At 38.0% G+C, this 27,192-nt stretch overlaps 1 protein-coding gene across 1 annotated transcript in view; it reads left to right on the plus strand.

The window, feature by feature from the left end:
* The window catches only part of KMT2E (lysine methyltransferase 2E (inactive)), a 53,300-nt gene that overhangs the window by 1,212 nt on the left and 24,896 nt on the right, over positions 1 to 27,192 (plus strand). Inside the window, 6 exon segments of the mRNA XM_015885824.3 lie at positions 6,785 to 6,844; positions 16,174 to 16,358; positions 20,447 to 20,558; positions 21,096 to 21,325; positions 22,272 to 22,352; positions 23,247 to 23,305. Coding sequence (XP_015741310.2) covers positions 16,288 to 16,358; positions 20,447 to 20,558; positions 21,096 to 21,325; positions 22,272 to 22,352; positions 23,247 to 23,305 — 553 coding nt within the window. The 5' untranslated portion in view covers positions 6,785 to 6,844; positions 16,174 to 16,287.

The following is a 27,192-nucleotide window of genomic DNA, read 5'->3' on the forward strand; positions in this document are numbered from 1 at the left end:
TGCACACGTTATCGCTGAGGGCAGGGACTCGGTGCTGGGTTCGTTTTAATCTATTTACAGTATATTGAAGGAATAATAATGAAACATTACAGTTATTGAGGGCTTTGCTTGGAGAAAAGAGAGATATATCCACGGCCGTAGTAATAATGCGTAATTAATTGATTGCAATGACCATACTTTTAAAGTTACTTTTCAAAAAATGTGGAGTAAATTTCTTAATTTCCCTCTTTTGTCCTTTAGAGATTCTAAAAATGGCGGCCTCAGGCTGATGTTGTGGTAATCTAATCAGCTCGGGTCCTCCACACCCCATGCAGCGCGTTTGTCTGCTGCGTATTACAGCCTTATTCTGTTAAAATGAAAAGCCCGTTCCCTTCAAATAACACACAAAGCATCTCTTGACTTTACCGCAATTTAAAAATGCTGTGTTCCAGCTGATTAATTTTATTGGTTATGTGTGTGAAAGGCAAGTGAACGAGACCACTCTTGTCGGGGAAGCGGGGGGTGGAAGGGAGGCAGGAGTGCTTCCCTGAGGGGTGTGTATGGGTTGCTGTAAGGTGCTGCGTCTGCCCGTGTAGTAATCGGGATAAGCTCCTGCCTTTGCAATGGGGACCGTGTGTCCGTCCATCGTCTTACCAACCTAAAAGCAGGAATGTTTTTCAACCTAAGGAAATCCAGATCACTAATTCAGTCAGCCAAATTCTGGGTGGAATCACGTTTGTGAACGTCATGTTCACCTTCCAGGAAATACCTTTGCTGGACGTTGGGGTGGTAATCCCCTGCCTTCATCATTTGGGAATGCTGAAAGAACTTAATACTTGGGGAAATAATGCATGCAGGATTATAACCTGTTACTCTGTTAAGACACGGAGTTTCTCCTGCAACCGTGCAATCTAAGTGTTAGGCTTTTTCTTGAATTTGTATATTCCTATATAAAATGTGTGTTTAATAACACGTGTACAAATACTGAGTGAAAGTGCAATTCCTAACCTCTAATTTTTTTCCAAAATGAAATACGAACCTTTTAGTATCACCACTATAAATACGTTTGGGTGGGGGAAGGGGAGTCACAAGGATTTGCTGGTTGCTGTAGTGTGCTTTGATACAAAGACTACAAACTGGATGTTCAACCAGATACGACAGAATAGAAATTGGTGTTGGTCGCTTTTGTTTTTTGTATGCTTTTCTTTAACATTGCCCTCGGTTTGATGGTGTGAGCTCATATTCCAGTATCGCGTTAGAAGCTTCTGGATTGAAACAATCAAAAGTGAAGTACTGAAATGGCAAAATCGTCTTCAGTCTCTGAAGGGTTTTAATTTAGATACTACTCACATGTATCACAGCGCAGATGCGGGTTTAAGATACACCTGAAGTGGGACAGTGAGGTGGGAAGGCTTTTGGTGTTGTTAACACTTGCCTTTCATGTGCTTTGAGGCCAGAAGCTGTGTGTTTCCAACCACCAAGTGAGGCGTTACTGGGCCAACAATGCATGCTCCCAATGATACCTTCCTCATATTATACAAATTCTATTTATTTATTTATATTAAATCACGTCTTACTCTCTGTTTATTAAAAGGGCCATGGATATGGTTCTGAGGAGTTGTAGGTATGAGCCTCTTGAAAATATTTGCCTTTTTTATTTCCTCTTTTGAGGTGTTCTCTTGATTGCTTTTTTTAACGTTACAACTTGGAGGGCAGCGCTGCTCTGTTTCATGGCCTCAGTCATGTTCTTGGGCAGATGTCCAATCCAGATTAACATTAAAAGAAACAATTCTGTGCAGTTCACAGAACGTACTGTTGGGGGGAAAAATGAAATTCAGAAATGGGAATAAACGTAACTTCTATGCATTGAGGTTTTTATGCATTAAGGCCTTTTTGGGAATTTTGAGGTCTTCCAGTTTTCTGTACGTGTTGTAGTGAGTCACTTTGTGACTCAGTTTCTCCATTTGTAAAACAGATCTGCCATCTGAAAACAGACCTGGTTAAGGAGACATCAGAAAGGAAATTCCAGCTTTATTTTGGACCTTCATTGATGTTGATTTGTTCAGGTATATATTCATCAAAGAGATTCCCCAGTGCCAACTGACAAAAGTTCTGGGAAAAGATTTGCAACCTGATTTTTTCCAAGAGATTTCCGATTTGAAGATGTTCTGTTACAATAGCAATTGTAACGTGTTAAAATAACGCAGGGGTCACACAAGTGGTTTTACAACTGTCTTTGGGTTTTTCCTATCTGCAGGAAAGATCTGCTCAACTGTCAGAGTTGTGTGCATTTGGGGTGAGCTTTTTGCCATCTCAGAAGCTAAAGAGAGGAAAAAAATAGTGACTTTTGAAGCTGCTCTTAGGGGAAGTTTCTTTTAGTATGAAAATTCAGATCACTGTTTGGAGTTCCATTACCTCACGTCTCTGGTTAGGTTTCAGTGCACACAACTGAAGTACAGTAATGGGCGTCATGCTGGATGGAGGCCATGCCATTGGAAGATCCCAGTTGGATTTAAGAACAACCTTAATTTTAGCTGGACTGCTTGTGGGATTTAGCTGAGGTATGATGTATGTAACCATTGAATCGTGCCATTGCTCTAAACAGATGAATATAAATGAAGGTGTAATGAAAGTATTCTGCCATTTTCATATAAAACTGTTAGAAAATAGAGCAGAGTGAGTGATGTGGATATAAAATAAAAGCCGATTCAGAGTTCCGGAGTGATCCTAAGCAAGTCCAGCTATGCTGCTGGTCTTGTGACTTCCATACAAACGGTCATTTGTGAATTCCTCTCAAAAGCAAATTTTGTTGGACAGTGTTTAGGGGCAGGTACCGTGTTCAAATATTTCCCCAGTGCAAGTAGTAGTTTTGATCTATTGCTAAGAGTGAAATATGGCTTTTTTTCTTTTCCTTTTTTTAACTGAGATTCCTTACCTGCTTCAGCTCATGTAGAATGTGGATTAAGGAAGGAAAGAAAAACACTTTTTGTTCCTTATTTCAAGTTGTGGATTATTTACAGTGTTGATTGTGGATTAAAGCTTTTTAAGGGTGCATGGTGAATGCTTCGTACAGTCATCTGCTCACTAAAAAGAACTTTACCCTGCAAAGTTGACCTAATCTCTTTCAGGATCCAAAATTCTGCTCGTGACCTACAAAAAAAACCTGCTATAATCAAGTTCAAAGACAAAACGGTTGTTACCTTTAAGGCATAACAAAGAGCTTATTTAAAAGAAACCCTGTCAAGGTTTCATATATTTGCTAGCAGATACTGAGATTATTTTTTATTTCCTTTTGCAAATCTTAATGCCTTAATGAAACTGGCAGCATTTGAAGCTCTGCAGGTTGTTAGAAGATTTTAATAATTGAGGCTGCCTGTGAGTCTTTGAAGGGAGTTTTGTTGTACGAAGTACATTTTCTAACATCTGACTTAAATGTTTTATCTGTTAATTTTTGTTGTAAATTAAAATGTTTGTAAGACCTGCGGTAAATTGGTGTCCACTGAAGTTGTTTGCTTCAAAAGCCCAAATGAAGAATGATGGCGGTAGCATGCAGATTGCATCCTGTGCAAGTGAAATGTTCTAGTTTTGCATGTTTTATTGAAGGAGTGCTATCTCTCCTTTCATGTGATAGTTTGTACGCAGCTCAGATTAACATGCAGTGTTGTAAACCTTACGTGAGGCTTGCGAAGGACCAGCACTTTGGCAAATCAGGCCTAGGATGGAATGCCAAAATAAGAGAGATCCTAGTTTTAGGTTAACAGTTTTTGGAAGATATACGGATTAAAATGTAACATTTGGGGCTCAGATAAGATTTTTAAGTTTATTCTCATCTGTAGTCACATTCTGTGTATTGTTTTATGCCCCCATAATCTAGGTAATCATTCACTTCCATATCTTTATCTTAGAAAGAAACACTGTCAGGTTCAAAGAAGGTATTACATGAGTAGGTTTTAATGACGTTATTGTAGTTTGGATTGCAGCTTTAAAAGAAGGACCTATAATCTCTCACACGCTGTTGATTTTTCATGAATACGTGATATGGAAAATGGCTAAATGACCATCCTCTATTTTCAGAATGAGAACTAAGGTTGTATGTGGGATGTGGGGTTGGATCTTTTAACTGGAGGAATTCCGAATATTTAAACCTATTCAGTGTTCATTCCTTCTTAACTGTTGTAATAGGACTGTGCCTATAGATACGTTGTTGGGTTTTTTTCCTTCCACAGAGGGTGATGCTCTTATTTGGCCTTGAGTAGACAAAGGATCAAACTCCTGGTTCGTATGGTTATAATGGGACTGTGTTTCAGTATCACAAGGCAGCTGATATTCCAAGTCTAGACAGTTAATCCTGTCTTAACTGTTGGTTTAAAGAAACTTTTTTGAATGAAGTATGTTTGGGGTATTTCCACTGAAACGGAAGGTGAAAGCTTGAGAATTACAAGTTTATTTAAAGTTTTTTTGAGGGAAGGTATGGTGAGATTACACCTCGATCTGTTTCTGAAGGTGGTGTAGAACTGTGAAGGAATTACTACTAACATGATACATAATTGACTTAACAATTAAAATAGCAATCTTCCTGTCTGTAAGGATAAGTTACTCCTTCAGGTGTCTCACCAAAGCAATCACAGAATGACCCGGGTTGGAAGGGACCTCAAGGATCATGTAGTTCCAACCCCCCTGCCTGGCAGGGCCACCAAACATACACCTTTACTAGATCAGGTTGCCCAGGGCCCCGTCCAACCTGGTCTTGAACACCTCCAAGGACGGGGCATCCGCAACCTCCCTGGGCAGCCTGTTCCAGGGCCTAACCACTCTTCTAGTAAGAACTTGCAATTAGTTGGTTGGTTGGGTTTTTGTGTTTGTTTTTTTAATGGAGTAGTAAGACTTGTTTGGAATCTTAATATCCATTACCAAAAATTGTGTTACTGTCATTGATTAAAGATGAAAAAAAAAAACCATACATAACATTCAGACATCTGTTCTCTGCTCTCTCCTTTCCAGTCACTTACATTCTCTTCCCTGGAAGCATTAAAAGAATCTCTGCATCTTCTTTATTTCCTCTCTGTGGCAGTAGTATTCAGAGATGAAAGCTGTATTCTGTGTTTCCATTGCTGGGCAGAGTCTCTTTGCTGTGTTTGTTTCAACATTATGTATTTCTTATCTTTGTTGCTGCAATTAAAATACACTCCGAGCTCTTATTTGAAAACAACTCTGTGAGGGTACAAGCGTGGAACTTCTTAACGCAAATCAGTCAGTGTACTTTTGCAAGGTGATTGCAATTGAAAATAAAGTGGGTTTTATTCATTATTGATGTTAAACTTTGATGTTTTTTGTGGCTGTCCTTGAACATGATGTAGTCATCTCCCCCTCCATCCTCCCCACCGTCTCCCTCCCAAAACCTCAGCAAAGAACATCAGAATATTGCCAGGTTGTTGCCAAGAAATACGGTCCAGGTTGACTTGTGGGTTAAAATTGTGTAAAAAGGATTTTCTATCTACCGGAAAGAATTAAGGTTTGTTTGGAAGAGTGCTACTTTGCCTGGCCCGTGCTTGGGTTCCTGGGCACGAGTGCAGCAGACAGATGAAAGTCTACGAACTATTTGCAGAATTAAAAGTGGAAGCGCTGTTGTGCTGGTCATGTGAGTCAAATGTCACTGATAAGACGGGGGAACTGGTTTTTGTTGTTCTTTTTCTAATCTATCTCAGTGAAAACAAAATAGTAATTAGTTTGGCTGAGATGTCAGACTTCGCAAAACTGTTAGCAGTTTACTTATTGTAGATATCTATTAGTAGGCCTCCAAATCTTATTGTGCAGCATGAAAACACAAAGGAATTATTTTCCTTGATGTTGTAATGTCAGCAAAATGCCAAGATTGAGCCACTGACTGTTGTGTGGATGTATCTGTAGCCTCGCTTTCCCTCTCTGTCCAGAAGCCTGACTTCCTTCTTATGAGAAATAGTGGCCCTTAGAGTTTAGCCCTCCTGACTGACCCGCTGTTATCTGTACAGTTATGTTCAGTTTACTCTTACACTTATGGACACTGCCTACAGAGTATGTGTGTGGAAAAAGGACTGTACATACCTGCAGAAACACTTTGTACCTGGAAACGATGAAGAATAGCTTCTGGGAACAGATTTAGATTTTATTTTCCTAAGGAATCCTCATGTAACTTAAAAAAAAAAAAAAAAAAAGAAATGCCTGCATGTTTAATCAACAATTATTTTCCATTAGATGGAGAAAAATGCTTGCAGGGAGACAGATGATGCGAATAATGACTTAAAATTGAAATATTTTACCAGGGAAATTGATTCATGAGTTTTTTTTTAATATTTGAGTTTTATATCTTGTGGTTATTCAGCGCAACACTGGAATGTTACACAGCTGAAATCAGTGCATGGTTCTCAAAGCAATAAGCAATATTTTTAGCAGAAAGTAGTTTTTTCTCCAAAGTTCTTTCAGACTCTGCTTTTGTTCCCGTATATTTTAATTTCTTGACTCTTCCCTTCAAATACTAGTTAATGCTCAAGTGGGTGGGCCTTTCTGGGCCTTTCTGGGCCTTTCTGAGCCTGGTTTACTTTAAGAATTATGGCAAGTTTTCAGTGAGCAGACTGGATGATTGGCAGCTCATTTTTATTTTGGGGGATTGGTTTTCTGTAAATGTAAGAACAAATGTACAACGATGCTGTTTTCTGTTTGCTTCTGCTTGCAGTTGCTGTGGTAGATTTCAGTAAATTAGTTCTTGCTCTTTCTGTAACTGCATTTGCCTTTGTTTCCCCTTTACCACTCATTCTTTTTCTCTCCCTAGTCCCATATTTTGTTTAACTTCCACTGAGAGACGAAAAGAAGGAGTGAAGAGAGAGAAGAGGTAAGGGGAAGTCTTACATATGTTTTAATGGACTGGCATAAGTACCATCACTTCTTTATGAATATACAAGAGCAGTGCTCTTGCATGGGGTGATAAAGGTGGGGGGAGAGCCCAGAAACCCTTGGTCATATGGCAGAAGCTTTGGCTTACAGACTGCTTTAGGACTTATACTGAGTTCATAAAGTACAGCCTTATTTCCACTGCCCAGAGTTGATGTAATGGAAGTAATGGTCTGCATACTGCAGAATTGATACTTCAGTGATGGAGACTCAAGTTTTTGTTACACGAATCCCAAGTCCAGTGGAAGTGACAGTTTTCTTTGTTCTGTATCCCAAAATCAAGATTGATTTATGAAGTCAGCTTGTCATTCTAATCAGGACTGAGGTCTTTGATTGTAAAGTTTTGCATTCATTGCATCAGGATGTTCATATGCTTTGACTGTATTGGTGGCTGGATTAAAAGCCAAGTGGGATGAAGAGCAGCCTTACGCTGTAGTAGTTTGGCTGTAAAAGCCTTGATTCTTTAATAAGTTGATTTAATGTTGACTAGGTTTAGAATGCAATTTGATGCACTTAGTAACTTATCACTGTTGAATCTCAGTGAAAATCCTGAGGGGATTGGGAAGGGACAGGTATGAGCATTGTCCTGGGAGAATTAAGGAAAAGCAGCATAATTAGCCATTACTTGTTCTGTGTCCTGGCAATTGTCATGTGTATGACTCCAAACCAACGGCACAGGTACATTTTTGGATGTTTTGCTTCTTTGCTGCATGACAGCGTTTGAGAAGGAGCTGAGGTGGACCTGGCTGCTAACAATGTGTAGGTCAGTGTGGCTGCCACAGGAAGGAATTGAAGGGCTTGTGGTAAGACCAAGACTAGCTCACATTATGGAGAGGAAGATAAGGAAGAGGACACTGCTGTGAGATATAGAGAACATGAGGTCTTATGATATGTTTTGATACAGACTACAAGTGCATGGGAAATCAGATTCTTCTAGAACTAATTGTTCGTATACCTGTGTGTTGGTCATTAATGGTGCCCTGTTGTTTGTACTGTATCTGAGTGTGCCATTTTTTCTTAATGTTTGTTTGTTTTTTTACCTTCTACCCTCTTTTGTCTTGTTCTAAATTTGAAATAGATTGCTCACTTTCTCTATCAGGTTACTGTAGAGAGCAGCAGTCAGCAATTGTCTGAATTTGAAGTCGAAGCTGTTTCTGAGTGTGACTATTTCTGACTGCAGCTTCAGTGATGTAATGCCTGGGAGCTGGATATCCCTCCTAATCTCTGAGCAAAATCTGTACTATGGTGAAGCTTGTTGGGGGGGGGAAATGGAGAAGGAACTTCCTTGTGGGCAAGATTAGTCATTTATTCATGTATTCTGCTTATAGGTCTGGTTAAAGATGTGTTATCTCCTTGGAAGCAGTCCGCAATAAATAAATATTCCACTTGCTTTGATACGTTGTATTTAGTCTGTGTGTATAGATATGCTGCGTCTTTTTTTCCAGATTACTGTGTGTGTAGATGCATACATATATGTGTGTGTATATACACATGCTATAGTTAACTTTTACATATTTGAATCATGCTTAGTGTATTCCATTAATGTCGGAGTGCTCAGAGCAGTGATAAAAAGTAACACCCTGTGCCTCCAATTAGAAAATTGATTTTAAACAAAATAGATTGCAGACAGGGGAGCAGGTAGGGATGCTCAAGTTCTTGAGCTGTTGGTTGGGTGACAGTTCAGGACAGATGTTTTCCTCACTGAATCTGTGGGCTGTGACACGCTTTAATGATAGGTACATTGTTATTTAGAAGCTGCTCCTGCACAGATGATGTTAAAGCACAGGTATATGGCATATTGACGTTTTCTAGGTACGTTCCTGTGGACTTCTTAGTGAGAAGGGTGGTTCCCATGACTGCAGGTTAAAATTGTTGGCCTCTAAATCTGAAGGCAGGCATGACAAGAATTGCTTTTGCTAATAATTGCAAAACAAGTATGAGCATATGATGTAATTGGGCTTGAGGGGGGAAGAAAATGTTCAAATTGCATATTCAATCAACTCATAATAACTTATGTATAGGAGTCTTTTCAGAATGTTTATCCTCTAAATTCTGCTGCTTTCTGTTTGCCTTTTGGCAGTACATTCAATAGGCTCAATTTTAAGACCCTTAACTGAGTTTCTGAGTGTTAACATTGAGTACCAGCATTTCAGAAATGCTTTTATCTACCTCCGCTTATAAAGAAAATATTTTTGAGGGGAAGGCAGGCACCAGCATACCATAGAGATTGTTTTTCCTGATGTGGTAAGAAAATCAAACAATAATGTTTCTTGATCATCTCTCTGTTAACCTGAGACATCTTCTGTAAACAAATTACACTGATGTCAGCACAAGGCACTGGAGATATGAAAGTAATGCTGTCTTGGCGGTCTCTGTGTCTTGCTGTCAAGATCCCCATTGCTGTGAAAACCTGTAGATAGTTTCAGAGTGATCCTGTATGAGTGTGTGGAGCCAAGATGAACAGACAGTGGGATGAATTCTTTCTTGGGAGCAGAAGCTGGAGTTGTTCGGTTTAATGCAATATGAGTATAGTCATTTTGCTTTTACATTCAAATTGACTTTAAAGTTATAACCAGATCAGCATCATGTGGTAGTCGAACTGAAAGATCTGGCTTGGCTCAAGACTGTCATACAACTAGTCTGAGTATTTCATGTTTGAATTTTGTCTGCAAAATATGATAACTCTTCTCTACCCTTCCTGCTGTTCCTTGGCCCGTAAGGGGTATAGAATTGACTGTGCAGATAAGTAACTTTGTCCCAGCAATTTCATTTGTTCCAGTAAGCTTCGGTTTAATTCCCTCAGATTTGTACATGCCACTCAAAGAAGAGCCTCAATATGTGCACGGCGTATATTCTGAAACCTAAACCTTGCTCCAGGAAATTGTTCTTAATGTTTTGCCTGTAGTTAAAGGATGTGGGACAGTGAGTTTAGGTTAGAAAGTTAGGATTTATTTTTTCCCCCTAGTTATGTAGGTATTGTATACAGACCTTATGAAGATGCAGAGCAGACAAAACAGAGATAATAATTTGTGTTAATCTTTGCAGAGGCGTTCGATCAAGATTTTGAGGTAAATTTGAGTGCATGGGTGTATAATCCAAATTATTTGTCTTAAATTAGTGCTATTTCTTCTCTTGAAATAGCCAGAATTCTGATTAGATTTTTCATCCTTGCAATTTTGTCCAGCATTTACAGAGACCCTGAAGTATTCTATGATGAAATCCTAAAGTCCTGAGATACCTAAAAAAATATGCTACTACTTTCTTATTTTCCACTTTGTAGACATTATTTGGCAGATGTTGACTGGTAAGGACGATTGGTAGGAAAATGTATCAGTTCTTCATGCATCCGTTGAAATCATACAAACTGTCCAACAGAAATAGGAACAAAGAGGCCATGTGTTCATGTAATGCCGACTGATGTAGGAAACATGAATTCGCTTTAGCAGTCAACTTACTGAGGTTAGCACAGCCTTCATGTGGAATATCTTAAGCTAAAAATATATACATATAATTATAGCTTTAGTCTATTATTTCACTGATGTCTCTTTATTAATTAAAAAATGTTGTATTGCAACTTTCTTTCAGTTCTACTGGAAAAGTTTATAGAGTTTTCTTTTTTCCTTAAGTGTTTTTCTTTGTTATCTGTCTTGCTGTGGTAGGATATGGAAACCTATCAGTGTGGAAGGAAACACAAGCAACAATGACACTGTGTTTAAAACAAACAAGAACAACTTAAAACCAAACTCTGATATAACAAATAGAATGTTAAAAGCAGGTTTCTTCCCTATCCCTTCCTCCTCCATTGTGTTACTGTATTTGTGGTAAGTACATGAAGGTAGCCCCAAGCGTATCATGCCAACATCACCTCTTATCTTTAACTTCTATGAGAAGTTTTATGTCTCTGCACCTGAATGAGAGCCTTAGTGTGCTTGTCCATGCAGTGTAGGCTCTAGCAGGTTTCTTAGTTATGTTTCTCTTATCAAATAAGGTGAAATGTTATGCAGAGGTTCTATGATAAGTGTCATAGAACGAATGATAGAACGGCTTGGGCTGGAGGGGCATCCGAAGGATCATCAAGTTCCAGCCTTCTTGCCACAGGCAGGGCCACCACTGTCCAGATCTGGTATTAGACCAGGTTGCCCAGGGTCCCATCTAACCTGGCCTTGAACACCTCCAGGAATGGAGCATTGTCTCTGGGCAGCCTGTGCGAGCACCTCACCACACTCTCTGCGAAGCACTTCCCCCTGACATCCAGTCTAAACCTTCCATCCTTGAGCTTAAAACCATTCCTCCTTGTCTTATCTCTACCTACCCAAGTAAAAAGTTGATTCCCCTCCTTTTTATAATCCTCTTTTAAACACTGGAAGGCTTCCATAAGTTCACAGCTTTCTCCAGTTTGAACAAGTCCAGCTCCCTCAGCCTGTCTTCACAGGGGATGGGGCCATCCTCTGGGCCATGTCCAACAGCTCCATGTCCTTTCTGTACTGGGCCCCAGATCTGGATGCTGCACTCCAGATGGGGCCTTGTGAGAGCAGGGTAGCAAGGGACAATCACCTCCCTGTCCCTGCTGGCCACCCCTCTTCTGATGGAGCCCAGGATACCATTGGCCTTCTGAGCTGCACTCTGCTGGCTCATGTAACTGATACCAGTATGAATTGTACCTTTCCAAGTACAGCAAGTATTGTCTGGTTTCCTTTGACTTGAAAAATGTTTATATGCTGTTGAAAGAGTTTACATATAAAAATATATGAATATATGAAATATATTAAGAACAAAAAACAAAACAACAGCACTGAAAAAACCTACACAAAGTCTACATAGAAAATACCATGGAAGAAATTGATTGTGTGAACTCGATGTTTAAAGGATGATTGATAGCTGGTAGATAGCCCGTTACGAAAGCTTGTTGGTGTCATCAGGACACTTTGGCTAGACTTCAGGTTCTTAATTTTCAAGTGCACTTTGTCAGGGTGATCTGTCATCTGCTTGTTTCCTGAAACTATTCAGTGTAGCTTTTGGTGGTTCCCCAAGAAACAGATGAAAGGGGAAGGGGTGAGAAGACACACCGATAAAGTAGGTCTGTAGTTCCCTTCGGCCAACACCTGATCTGAGCTGCACTTTGAATGTTTGAATCTTGTAGAATTAGGTCCAGAAATATTGGTGTAACTTGTGGCTGAAGAATTAGACCCTCTGTACTTGTGGTTGTTTTTTTTTCCTCTCCTCCTCCATGTACCAGTGAAAACTTTTTTCATCTTCTGTCACATAATTGATCTTAGAAGGACAAAGCAGAAAGGAAACATGTGGTCTTCATTAAACCACAAAATAATATTGTGTAAGTGCAATACCTCAGGGATAATGTGTAACTTATTTTCTGTTGTTTAATGCATAAATGATGTTCTTTGTATAAAGCCATGCAGATGAAATAATCTGGAATGCATTGTGTTCTTACGCTTCCACTGTTAGGGCACCATTCATTTAGAAATACTGACTCTGGCATCGTAAGCAAAATAAATCGTGAAAAGTAGTGGTGAATTTTCAATATCTTTATTTGATAAGGCAGTTAAGTTAGCAATGTCATGTGTGCTCTCTAGAGAGAAGAATTGCTGTGAAAGTTGTAAACCACTGTGATAAAGTGAAAATGCAAAAGCGTGGTTAAGTTTTTCTTGCAAGGGGTTGACCATGCACAGGGTAGATGTCTTAACCAGATTAAGCAAAAATATTCATTTTTTTTTAATGATAGTCATATTAATGGGGTAAGTCAAACCTATCAGCTGCAACTAAATAATCACGGGATTTTCTTGCACAAGATGTTTTGCATGCAGTGAAGTTGTGCTGATGTGGTAGTTATTGAAGAAAATGGTGACCTGGAGAAATTATCAACATTCTTTAATGATTCGGGGGTAATGTCACAAGAGCAAAGAGAGTCCCTAACAAGATCTTCTACTATCAAGTTTAACAAATAGATGAGCTACTTTACCCTAGAAGGAGCTAATAAATCGACTTTGGACCAGAAGCTTTTGTATAGTGGCTTTTAAACTCTGTGACCCTGAAATTAACTGGACAAACCTCCTTGGTCTTCCTAACTTCCAAATTAATGTGCTACTTACAGAAAGGCTTTTCAGCACCAAGTTGTGTATAGTCTGCTTAATTGCAACAACTTTTCTCTACCTGCCCCCCCCCTCTCCCCCCCTTCTTTCCACTTCTCCCTGCCAATAACTTCAATAAAAATCATCTATGAAAGTTTCTTTAGGTGGCCATTGATGCCAGGTTTCCAGAATTCTGGCAGAGCACGGACTTGAAATAAATGTTGAAATTGAAAAGTGCTGTGTTATGATACCAGATACCAGATAGTATTTTATGAATTGTTTAAAGTATCGAACGTAAGAGGATAAATAATCCCTTTTAGGATGGATAAGAAAAAATGATCCTCAGTGTTTACGTTATTGTCTGTTCTAAACTGCCCAAATTCTGTAGTCCAGATAAAATCCATGGAGAAATACTGGGAATATTTTAATGTCATGACAATACTTTTCGTTGTGACATGGCAGAAAATAAATTTCCTTCATCTGAAATCTGACATCACTGTTGTTCATTGTTGGATAGTTTATATGATTGTATCTCCAGCATTACAGAATCACGGAATTGTAGGGGTTGGAAGGGACCACTAGAGATCATCCAGTCCAACCCCCTGCCAAAGCAGGCTCCCTACACCATGTCACACAGGTAGGCGTCCAGGTGGGTCATGAATATCTCCAGTGAAGGAGACTCCACCACCTCCCTGGGCAGCCTGTTCCAGTGTTCCGTCACCCTCATCATAAAGAAGTTCTTCCACATGTTCATGCGGAACTATTATTATTATTTTTAAAGAAAATTTAAGTTAAAAAAAAAACAAACACCAAACAAAGAATGGCCACCATCACCAAAAGCCTTCTTGAGTTTGAGAAACATCACAGTAGGTGAGATCTTGAACCCAGACTATGGTGCCGTGTGTATCTTTCAGACATAGAATGAATCATAGACTGGTTTGCGTTGGAAGGGACCTTTAAGACCATGCAGTTCCAACCCCCTGCTGTGGGCAGGGACACCGTCCTCTAGACCAGGTTGCTCACAGCCCCATCCAGCCTGGTCTTGAGTGCTTCCAGGGAGGAGACATTCACAGCCTTTCTGGGCAACCTGTTACAGTGTCTCACCACCCTCACAGTGAATAGTTTCTTCCTAATATGTAGTTTAAGTCTGCCCTGTTCCAGTATAAAGCCATTTCCCCTTGTCCTGTCAATACTTGCCCTTATAAAATGCACGTACTTTGTAGTAAGCTGATGTTGTTTTTTAGACTGTTCTAATTACAGGCATAAAGTAAAAATCCCTATTATGCTAATGATTTGTTGGTGTAGGTGCAGCTGAAGATAACAGTGGATCAGCATGTCTTAACATGTGGCAGCTGATTTACCTGGATTAAACAAGTTGATAATTTCCTTTCAGATTGTAGTTAATTCAGACTTGTTTTCTTCTGAAAAAAAAGGGAACTAAATGGAAACTGAAGCTTTGTGTAAGTTGTAAATGAGGTTTCTGTAGGGCATGGTTTCTGCCCTGTGAGTAAACTGTGGCAATGCTACGAACACTCGCTGCAATAGTGAGAGGGATTTGGGGTTTCCCTTATGCCAGCTATTTCTCTAGACCTGCTTTTGGTTTACCAGACTTTTCTCACTGATTGTTCTTAATTTTTCTCAGTTTTACACATAGCTAGTGACACAGTGTGATGCTTTTGATAATTGGTAAGAAAATGTTTAGTGTTTACTATGAGGAAGCAAGAGGCTTTGCTCAAGCAACAGCTGGTTGGCCTGATTCTTTTCTACTCCCTTGTACTTGGTGACTCATTTAGCACCACTGAGATGTGACTGCTGCTTTCCTGAGGAGCACTGAACTGGAGGTTTACACACTAAAAACCACGTTGAGATCTCAGGCTTTGGTAATGAGGTCAAATGTATTAAGTGAAGACTTGCTGTCAATCTGTCCCTTAGAGATGTTCATTATTTTAGATGCTTCATCATTCTGGAGATGCTGACTTGATCAACAAAAGAACCAAATTCAAGTTTGTCCACAGAGCTTTTCTGCAAAGTCTTTTTTACCAGTGCACCATTTTCCACATGAGGCTGGTTAGCTTTTCCTTGGCAGTGCAATGCGTTTGGCAAGGAGGAGGGTGTTAAAATATGTTGGATCTCAGAATTCTTGGGCTTTTGTAGTGTTACATCCTAGCTGAAGTGTATGTCAGATGGAAGAATTATATGTATTAAGTTACTGTATGTGCTTCATTGCTGAGTAGTCTAGATTTTTTTCAGTTCTGCCATGGGAAGGACTTTACAGTTCTTCATTAAGCAAGTAGTGAAGATGAGGGCATTTTGCTTCAATTGCCTGGTTACATGTCTACATCAGGATGTGAAATCATGTTTGTTTATTAACCTGTGAATAGAAGTACCAGTTTGCAGCTTTTCTGTGCTCAGTCTGGTATTCCCACTACTCAGTAAGAGGGATGGGTGACCAGTAATGGATGCCATAACAAGTGGGATGAGTTTTGTTTACTTACTTGAATCATTGTAAATTGTATCCTTGCTCTACAACTAAAAACTGCTACTGATTGGTTTTGTTTGCCACTTAAGGAAATCACTTCTGAAAAAGTCACCCTTTTGTTATCTTCCAACAGCATTCCATAAAAATGAGATTCAAAATGTCATTTCATCATTATTTGTTAATCATTGTTAATTATTTCCATTTTCAAGGATATGGAATGGGAGTTCTGGCTTTCTTTCATGAAAGCAATGTAAGTGTTGGAGGTTTGGGGTTCTTTCTGAACCCCTAGCAAAAGTCAGGAATGGTTTCTGAGAAATGCATTAAAACATTTGTTACAAGATTTCTATTGAAAGTTAAAGCAACTGAGCTCTGACTAAATGGAGCAGTAAGGAAGTGTACCTGGTGTTCAGTATGTGTGCCTTCAAATGAGTCTTCGTTATGTCATGGAGTACGATGAATGAATTGTTGTGATCACCAATTTAAATGATAATATTTTCATTAGTTAGTAGTATTTTTGAGTCTTAAGATCATTGTGCTTGTAAGTGTATTTGATAGCAAAACTGAATTCTCTGTTTTCTTTTTGCTTGCATAAAATAATACTTAAATTACTATGTATACTGTATATCACTGTATACATGATATAGAATGCCTGTTTTAAAGAAATCTGACTCACTCTTCTGCTTTGTGTTGTTATTTTTTCCACAGGGTTTGTGGATGCACTTAGATGTTTGCAATGAGCACTGTGGCTGGCATGCCCCAGTGTTTTGGATACCAATGCATAGGACTCTGTAGTAATCGAATTTATCAGAAACGAACGTCATGAGCATAGTGATCCCACTGGGGGTTGACACAGCAGATACTTCATATTTGGAAATGGCTGCAGGCTCAGAGTAAGTATGTTAACTTACTAATTACGTTTCCTGATTTCTGTTACTTATTTTCTTTTTCCTGCTGAGGATTTTTTTAATACATTTAGTTGAGAAGACTTGGGGATCTCTGAAGTTATATTGGATTTTTAATAACTCAGAGCAATAATCTGTTTCATATCGTGGACAGTAATTTCATTGGTGCAGAAAGCGCTCTAAGTCTGTGTTAAGTAATTCATTGAACTGTTCACACTCTTTCGTTTTGTGTGTGTGGATTTCTTGTATGCTTAGGAAGGAGAAGGTCTCCATTCCTGAGGTTACTGATATTTCTTGCAGATGTAGCAAGCCATGCTGAAATTAGAGTAAATAAATGTAATAGTCAGTACAAACATAATAGTTCAGTGTGTTATTTGCTGTGACATGAAGACCTGATAAAGTACTGCTGTTCTTCAGATGATAAGTGATCGGTAGCTGTGTTTTCAGTGAGTATGTTATTTTGGGTATAGATTGTATTTATAGTGGTCATAATGAGTTGTGGGCTTTTCCCAAGTGGGAAGGCTGTGTTAAGCAGTAGTGGTGAGTGGTTTGTTCCCTAAGTAGCCATAAGCCTCTCAAATGAGTTCGGCTAAATGCAGTGTCTTGATACACAAAATGTTAGCTGCTCCTCATACAGAATGTGTTGCTCTCCTTATCTTAGTTGACCTTCAACCAGGCATAGCTCAGATGCGGGTGCAAAGGGAAAGCAAACCCAAACTCTATAAAAAATTAGATCAGTTAAACTAATGTATGACAGTTTGGTGCTGAAACATACATGGAAGCGAGACATTTCGTTTGGAATTTCAACAAACGCTTTCAGGAAGTACTGGTAGCTGAGGTTTTGAGTGTAGGTGGATAGCTTAGCTTTAGGATATGGAAACTTCAATTTTATCGGGATTCTCTTCTGTTTGAATACCTGGAATTCTATGAAGGTGGTTGATATCCCCAGGTGCTAAGGACTAATTGTACTTTGAGTGTTGGTCAAAATCCACCCTCACTTTTTCTGTAATTTCTGCTCAGTTGGAAACGAAACAGTGTTTGAAAACAATAAGGGGAACTTTTTCAAGAAGAATTTGCTATTGCTTAGCATGGCTTATAATTGATTCCCTTAATATAGGTGAATGGAGGGTCTGATTTTAACTGTCCGTTTTCATGTGTTATTTAATTTTTGACTAACGCCATCTGCTGGCAACATGCAGAATATTTTTTTCAGTTTGCACTGTACTTTTAAATATGAACACTAGGGAATGATGTGAACGTGTTAGAAGTTATTTGAGACATCTTTAGCTTTTTAACTCCCTTTTTTTTCAAGTTACAAGAATGTTTTTAGGTAATTTGAACCCAGCAGAATCTTTGCTTTTTTAAAGTAGTCCTTGCTGTTAGGTTTTTATTTATTTATTTATTGTTTGTTTGTTTGTTTTTTAATTCTGAATATTTAGCATGGTTTTGAATTGCTGATCAATATATGTACTGCCTTGAATGAAAATTGGGCTTTTGTTTTGTGCCCTGTGTTCTCCAGATCTTAAAACAGTTGGAGATAATGGTTTGCATTTGTTTGTCTTTGGCATTTCCTTTCTAGAAGCTTAATATTTCTGCTTTCTACAACTGTTTTCATGTAAATTTTGAAGACTCTGGTCTATAATTTGCTAGCTCAGGTAGAAATAGAGTTAAGGGGTAGGGTGTATTGACTTGCTCTACATTTTGTAGGAGTAGCTCTTTAGTTTTGTTGTCAGTTAATGAAGTACATCTGACCTCACTTTTTAGGATATATGTTTCCATTCTGGTATTTTCATTGAGTGTTCCCGTGTTGAAGTAGCTGGCATTTAGGTCATGGGAAGATGGATTTGTTTATTTTCAGTGAAGAAAAATCTCCTAAATTAATCACGGTACTGCCTAAGGATGAACTGTAGATGAATTCCCCCTTAGCCTATATGAGTGAACCCTCCTGCTCTGAAAATGGAGGGTTTTATTTTCCATAGGCTCAAGAAAACAATCTAGGTTGAGCTTGGAACCAACCCATAGTGGGTGAGCATGGAACCATGGTTGTGCTTTTCCAATTCAATAAGTGGTGAAGAATAACAATAGAAGCAATACAGTGATTGTGACTCTCTTGAATTGGAGAGGGGAAAAGATAATTTCTATTTCAGAGATCATGGTTGGAAGGTCAACTGGTAATTCACTGGCATTTAGATTGGCAGGGTCATCAGAAGGGTTACCGAGATGACATTAATGGTGTACAGTTACTGCATAGGCGCATTGCACGTCAGTGTATGGATGGTCATAATGTAAAGGCAGGTCTGTTGGAAAAAATTTGTCTTTCCAACTGATGTCTTTTATTCTTTATCATGTTGGATGAACCTGATGAATGTCCTCCTCTTTCCTCCACCCTTCATGGTGGCTGTGAGAAACATTAGTTTTTCAATAGAATTTTTTCCACTTTGGACTTCATTGACTCACATTATTTCTCACCTACGGGTAATTTTAACAAGTGTTTATTTTTGCACTGTTTTACTGTGTAGTAGTATCATGTAGGTAAAAGCTGGTGAGAAGCAGGCTGCTTGAAGGTGTTAGTAGGAGACCTGCAAGTAGATAGGAAAATGTGCTGCGTTGTTTCCAGGAAGAATCACAGAATGACCCGGGTTGGAAGGGACCTCAAGGATCATGTCGTTCCAACCCCCCTGCCTGGCAGGGCCACCAAACATACACATTTACTAGATCAGGTTGCCCAGGGCCCCGTCCAACCTGGTCTTGAACACCTCCAAGGACGGGGCATCCACAACCTCCCTGGGCAGCCTGTTCCAGGACCTAACCACTCTCTTAGTAAAGAACTTCCCCCTAACGTCCAACCTAAATCTTCCCTCTTTTAACTTAAAACCATTTCCCCGTGTCCTGCTATTGTCAGCCCTTTTGAAGAGTTTACTCCCCTCCTGGGTGTAGAATAACTATTCCTATTAAAATGTTAGCAGCAAGTGAGAGCTGGTGATGTTTCCTACATCAGCTTAGTATCACTTTGTGCTGTAATAACAACACCAAAAAGCCCATCTTTTACATCTTAGAATCTGAAGATTTTTGTATTAACAGTGTTCAGAGTGACCATCTCTATTTTAAACATAAATTCAAGGAATTACTAAAGTATTTGTGATGGGAAATATATTTGATGTATAACAGCTGAATTTAGAAAAGCAAATTAGGCTTGATTTGTATTGCAAGTCAGATGCCATTTCAGTTTATTAGATACAGATATCTTGTTCTGTCTCAATGTGAAACATAAGTTCCTAATGCAGCTGGGTAACTGCATTCACGTGGAGTCTGCACTACTATATTCGAATCGTTTGGTCTAAAAAAAAATATAAAAGCTTCAGGATGCTGATATAAATGTAACTGCTGAGAAAAGGTGAGATTTCTTGGACTGATAGGTTCCTATTTTAGTTTTTCTTTACCTTTCTCATCTTCTGTGTTATTGTTCAGATCATGTAAGCAGTGGGTTGACTATTGCAGCCTTTTACTGCAAAGCATTATCTAGCAGTTTTTTCAGTGTTTTCTTTCTAGATAAATATAATTTGGTAACTGTTTTTTGTTCCTTTTTTAATAAATAATGCCTTAAGATTTCTGTTTGTAAAAAGAATACTCCACTGCTTTGGTGCTGGTTGATGAAAATGTTGAGAATCATGTGCTGGTGCTACCACTAGGTGTCACTGCAGAATTTAGGAGCATCGCAGCTGGTGCTGGAGCTGTATCAATAAATGTGCAATCCCTGTGTGTTCTGCTGCTTCCTTCTTTTGTTATTAAGTTGAACTCCCGTATTTAGGTTTTATTGCAGCTTAATAGATTCAGGCATACTGACTGATGAATCCTTGACAAAATGCATAACATGCTCTTTTGTTTCGTAAACAAATTTGTAGGTTATAGGAAGTGATTTAACATGGATTTGTATGCTTCTTTTTAACAGGAAGAGCGAGTAATTATTTAGCAGCTGTGAAACAAGTGCATGCAGTTTATTAATGTTATGTTAGCTTACATGCTGTGATATTTATTAGTATAACTGTATTTATTCTTCTTATTATTTGATTTTGCAGACCAGAATCCGTAGAAGCTAGCCCTGTGGTAGTTGAAAAATCGAACAGTTATCCGCACCAGTTGTATACCAGCAGCTCGCATTCACACAGCTACATTGGTTTGCCCTATGCAGTAAGTTTCACACTAGATATTATACGTAAAATAGATCATGTAAAATATGCTGTTCTAAAATAGAAAAATGCTGATTCTTGCTTACAGTTCTGCATTTTATTGAGGTTTGTGTAAATTGGCTGAAAATGGTTGATTGGGAAGCTCAATGATGAACATAGTTAACTTCATGTAAAACATAGATTAAAAGAACAGTTTGGGTTAGAAGGGACCTTTAAGACCATGTAGTTCCAACCCATTGCTATAGGTAGGGACACCTCCCTTTAGACCAAGTTGCTCAGTCCCACCCAGCCTGGCCCTGAATGCTTCCAGGGAGGGGGCATTCACAGCCTCTCTGGGCAACCTGTTGCAGTGTCTCACCACCCTCACAGCTGAGAAGGTAGATAACCAAGAATGAATAATGACAAAAAATAAAAGTATAAAGGGTTATTTATAAATGCATAGAGATTCAGAGACTTTTTATGAAGTTATTTCTACTTTGGCTTAAATAACCATCAGAGCGTGTGAATACTTACAACTTACCTTTCAAAAACAATCTAGGACCATAACTATGGTGCTCGGCCTCCTCCAACGCCTCCAGCTTCTCCTCCTCCGTCAGTAGTTATAAGCAAGAATGAAGTAGGCATATTTACCACTCCCAACTTTGATGAAACCTCCAGTGCTACTACCATCAGTACATCAGAGGATGGAAGCTATGGAACTGATATTACCAGATGCATTTGTGGCTTTACACATGATGATGGATATATGATCTGTTGTGACAAATGCAGGTAATGAATATTAAATGCGTCAAGAGGGTAAAAATGACTTAGAACTGCATTGTAATATTAAGTGCAATTAAATAGTGATATACTGTGTTGGTTAATAAAATAGGTTTCCTTCATCAGAACATTGTTTGAAAGTTGTATGGCTTTCTAATAGGCAGGGTAGTTGATGAAGGCCAATGAATTTATTACACCTTATTCCTATCTGTCTTAACTGTTCACATCAATTTGTTCCTGTCTTTATTTGTGTACTGTTACTTCAGTTAGGGTTTTATTATCCTAAAACTGGGTATCTGTCTGGTACTTTCTCCAAGTTATTTGTGATTATGGCAAAATAGAAATCTGAATGTACCAAGTAATAATAAAACATCTTGGTAAATTAAGTATATGTTACTAAGTAACTTGAAGAAAACAAGATGATTGGACATAAAGCTCTCAAATATCAGTTTCCGTGTGAATCATCTTTATTATACGAGCTCTTAATCTTCTCAAGAGTAGACTTAATCTTTCCATAGTTACTGAAATTCTTAAACTCAGCAGTTTCTTATTTGGGAAGCTGAAGTTAAGTGTTTAAACTTCTGTGTTCATGTTTAAGTACCTGCTTGAGCATACTAATGCGAATGGGTGCTAATAGATTTCTGGACTTTGGAAAATTGAGCTTCGAGACTTCCAATGAACAAATTGATGCTGCTTAATTTACAAAGTCACTGCATATTTCTGAAATAATTGCTACAGCTAATTATAACATTAATTTGGGCCTCATTCGCCTGGCTGCATGTGTAACAAGCTTGTTCATTTTCAGTGGTCCTTAATTCTGGTAATGTTTACTCTTATTTTTAATCTTATTTTTAATCTTAAAATGATGATGAAAAAAAAATAAACCAAACATGCACAGGCACACAAAGTTTCTAAAATTTTGCTTAAAATAATGGAAAGTTTTTGGTTTTTTTAGTGTCTGGCAGCACATTGACTGCATGGGAATTGACAGACAGCATATTCCTGACATATATCTGTGTGAACGTTGTCAACCAAGGTGAGTAGTTCAATGGTTTTGAACTCCAGGTAGCTGGAAGGAGTGCAGAATCTTTCAGAAAACCACAACAAAATAGATGGAGCTGTGTTTCTGTTGTAGGTGATCGCACTGATACCCATTTCCATGTTCTCCCTGATGGTTGTTTTACCTCACTAGCTGACAGTGATAAACACTTGAAACAGTTATTGCCATAGCAGCATCTCATGCATTTTGTCTGTGTGTTGGCCAGCCTGAGAAAATTCGTTCCATCTTTTGTTTCATTGCTGTCAAACATAGGGAGTTCTTTACAGCAGTTCTTTCAGGTTGTTAACTGATGTATCAGATTTGAATACATTTCTTAGTATCATTCCAAAATGCTGCAGTCCTCACTTCAAAGATTTCTTGCTCTGAAATAGATACCTTTTATCTTCTCAAACTAGAAGTCATATGACATGACAAGGGGGAGGCATTTTGTTTTGTGTGTTAGGTGGATGGTGCCTGACTAATGATAGTTGCTTTGTGGCATACAGCTTAAAATGCTTCCTGTTAGTTATATTGCAGATTGTCAGTTACATAGTGAATAAAAGATTTGTGTTCAAAACACATTTATTTACAAATAAATGATTCTTCTGACAAAATGTTTGAACCCTGTCATCTTAGGATCTTATATCATAATGATTATTTGGATCTGCAAGAAAATTGTTTAATGTCTGCTTATTTGTAATCCCTGGTACAATTGTTAATCATTCTTCTGAGCTACCTGCATTTTCAGAGTGTTTTTCAAGTGATACGAATATTTAAACTTTCAGTTATTATACAGTTTATTCTGTAATGGTTGCTGGAAAATGGAAATAAGTCTGTTCTAATTCTTGGATGTGTGAATACATAAATGTAAAGTTATTTCTCTAATTTCAGGAACTTGGATAAGGAAAGGGCAGTGCTATTGCAGCGGAGGAAAAGGGAAAATATGTCAGGTGGGTAAAATTTAGACTTTTCTTAACTAAAGGTTGTAAAATAACTGTGTGGACTTAAGAGCGTGTACACAGTTTGCTGCAATTTTGACTGCATTCAGCATGTGTAAGGTTCAGTAAATCTATTTCTTATAGATTCTTGTATTTTTTACTGTTTATAAGAATGTTGCATCAGAATATTTCCAAGTGTTCCATTAAAAGTTGTCATCCCTGTTGATTTTTTTTTTTATTGTTTTTTTCTTGACTGTTGTGGAGAAATACAGTCTGAGCCTTGATATTTTATAAAAAAAGTAGCTTTTATAATGATAAGAATACTTTGAGCTACTAACAATAGATGAGGAAGTTTGAGTTTTCTTCTGGGACAAGAGAGGGTTTGCTTTCTCTGGGGGGAAAATGACTTCATATCACTGTCATTTCTTCCTTAACAGTGTAGATTTGTATCCTGCTACTGATATCTTAAAACCATTCTACTGCTGCTAATGTTACTGACTCTGATAAAAAATTAAATAACTAAACAAGCTTTAAAACAAGATAGCATAATAGCGATGGAATCCTACTTCTTATTTGTTGGCTGTATGTATTGGTGTTTTTGTCAACTAGAAAAATTAATACAGTTTTTTTTATTGTGGTAGTCTTTTTTCTGTCGTCTTTTTAATAGAATTTGCTCTCGTTTTATAGAATTTGGAAGCTCAACTGATGTAACCTGTCATAAGCTCTGACTTGCTGTTGCCAAAGTGTGGCATGCTTTTGGTTGACAAGTGGTTACTTTGAAGCTGTTATAAGAGCTCTAACATAGGAAGGAGATCATCTCTGTTCTGTAACTTAAAATGTTTTACTACCAAACTTCTGTGATGCCTCAGCTGTCACTGAAATGTGGGGGGTATGTGCAAGGTGTGCAAGCTGCTTTTGACAGTTAAACATACTAACAACTTAGAACACCACCATTATTGTCGTCTTCACCTGCTTTTGTTTTTACAAAACAGAACTTAACTTAATAAAAGTTTAGACTGAAATGCTGGATATTACAAATTCTTTTAGAATTCTAAATTGTGTATTTAGCTTATTTTAAGAGTAAAATAAATATACTTGTTATATGTTCAGTGGTATGATGACACTGTGAAGTTAAGTTTGAATTCATGTACAGTACAGTAGAAGTTGGTCTGTGCTGTTTAAGCAGTCTCTTAGGATTTGTAGTTACACTGTGATTGTTTGCAGCAATAGAGGTAGACAGAATCTTATGTAGGAGGTGAAGTTGGTGTTTGATTTCATCCTTAGCCCTGATCAGTCTTAAATCTGTTCTGTGTAGTTAATATGAGAAAAAATTATGCGATTAATCTTAAGTATCAAAGCAGAGTAAGCCCTGTGCTTCTTATCCTTTTTAGGCTGTGACTTAGTGTGTGCTATTGGTTATTGTAATTTACAGTACATAATTAGGAGCAAGCATACTTCAATTTCTGGTTAATTTTCATTCAGCCTGGCTAAATGTATTTCTTGTGCTTGCTGATATTACATGGTTCAGTCAGGCTTAAAGTAATTGTGAGTATGAGCAGTTCACCGTGAGAGGCTGGTGAAAATGGCCCGTTTCAATGGATGATACCAAGTATGAAGAGCAAAAAATCATTAATTCAAATGTTTCTATTAATAGAAGTATTTGAAAGCAGCAGAATGATACTTTTAACTTGGTGATAAGATACAGGTGTTTGATGAAAGGTCAGGGTTGCCCAACTTCTGTGTTCCTTAATATGGTTATTACAGTGTTTTTGAGGTTTACATGTAACATGACTTTTCATTTAGATGTGAGAGTACTTAACAGAGTAATGGCTTTTGTTTAAATGATTTCTGAAGTGTTGCTGAGCTTAGCTCTGTACCATTAGAGTAAAACAGTGGGGGAAAGAAATAGATGAGTTGTTTTACCTCTTTTCCTGAGTTTTTAGGGGTGTCACTTGTCTGCGATACCAAGGGGTGAGTCTTGTGTGCTCATCTTTCTTCCTTGGGGCATTTCTGGTCCCTGGTTTTTGTGCTTGCAGTTGTCTATGGTGGTTTTTGGTTTGTTATTCTGGTATAAACGTGTAATGTAGCTTGCTGTGGATTAAATCACTTCCTTTGGATCAGTGGAGCGTGTGTGTTAACTACCTGGTTGTTTGTGTCAAGGACAGCTTTTTGTATTTCTAGTTTTTAAACATACAGTATCTAAATCTATTACTTGTTCAAGGATGTTGCTTCAAGCTGCCTGATCTGTAAAGTGGTACTGATAATACCACTTGCTTCTTGTGGAGGGAAGAGTCTGGGCCCATAATTTTCTGTGAAACTTCTGGAGAGTTTGCACCATGTCTTCCTTGCTACAAAGCCTTCCCTTAGTGTGCTCTGCTGAGGCTCTTCAAAGTGAAAGCAGGTTATGTAGGTTAGGAAGGAGCATGTCAAAACAACTCTGTGTAATTATATGTTTAATTGAGGTAATTATTCTTTACAGAAAGCTAAAGCATAGTATAGATAGACAACAATAATAGCATTGTACTTCTCTGGGGAACATGTTATTTTGTAGGGGCTTTTGTTTGCTTATTTATTTGCCTTTGACTTGATGCTGTGGGCATTCATGTCTGGAATACAATATTGATGATTTCAAAGTTGCTTTGACTTTTCATTTATTAACTGCTATTTAATCTATTATACATGAAAATTATTTCTTGGTTAGACTTCTGCATTTTTTTTAATGATAGTTCATAAAATAGTCCCAGTAGAGATGCAAACAAGTTAAGAAAATAAAATATCATCAGCTTCTAAGACATCAATATTCCCATATCATCATATTATAGGTAAAATGCAATTATTTGCCTAACAAACTTTAAAAGAAGAACCAATATAGTAAAACTGGATTGCTTACTATTGTGTAGAGAGTAATCCTGATTAAGGAATGTTGTGATCAAGAAAAATCTTGAGTAGCTGGATCTGTTCACAGGGCTGTTGAGTGCACTGATTAAGGCAGCAGCCCTTTAATCTCAGACTGTTCTCTCTGCGCTTTTATTAAGTATTTGTTAAGCCTTCTATATTGCTTCAAAAAGCCTTATTTATTGTGAAATGATTTAATGAAGGCTGAATATTTGAAAAGCTGTTAAAATGTGGGAAGTCTGTACTAAGCACTTGTAGTCTCCTATCTGTTTGTACCATCTCTCTGCCAATCCTCTCCACACTTGATAGCTTTTCATTGTGACAGATCTAGGGTAATCCTGTTTAAGGTCAGGAAATGTATTTACCTGACATAAATGATGATGTGTGCTAAATTTCATACTCCAGCTTTTGGGTCATCTTGTGAACAGCGCAATGAAGATGCATCAGTTGGTGTACAATCTTGTTTTAACAAGAAAAACAGAGATACCATTTCTCCTTGTGGGGAGTAGTAGTGTGTAACTATTGGGGGATTTTGTTAGAAGAAAGGCTTTCAGCCATGTTGACGTACTTACCTTGAAAAGGACACTTAGCAGTAAAAATTCCATCTGGACATGACTGGTTAAATAGGATTTCAAAAGAAATGCTGGGCAGGTAATAATTGTCATCCCTTTTAGACTGCCGTCATCCAAGAGAATCTTGGAGCCGTATTACATGTACAGGCCTGGTGTATATATAGATGAATGAGTTGATGAATAATTTCTTGCCTTTTTTTTTTTTTTTTTTTTTTTTTTGTTCTTGTTCCATACTAATGCTGTTTAAAATGAACTACCATATAGTAATTGCATTTAAAAAGTTGAATCAGTGTGGCTTTTTCCTTACCTGGCATGGCAAATGCCTGCTGATCATAAACTTCACACAGGTTATTCATTTTCATGCTGTTACAGCTGTTGGTAAATTTTGCATACAGGTACTTTGAAGTAGTTGACAGTTAATGCTTTTTGCTT

Source organism: Coturnix japonica, chromosome 1 (genome assembly GCF_054131305.1).
Source record: "Coturnix japonica strain WE chromosome 1, WE-NBRP24, whole genome shotgun sequence".
NCBI classification, from domain to species: Eukaryota; Metazoa; Chordata; class Aves; order Galliformes; family Phasianidae; genus Coturnix; species Coturnix japonica.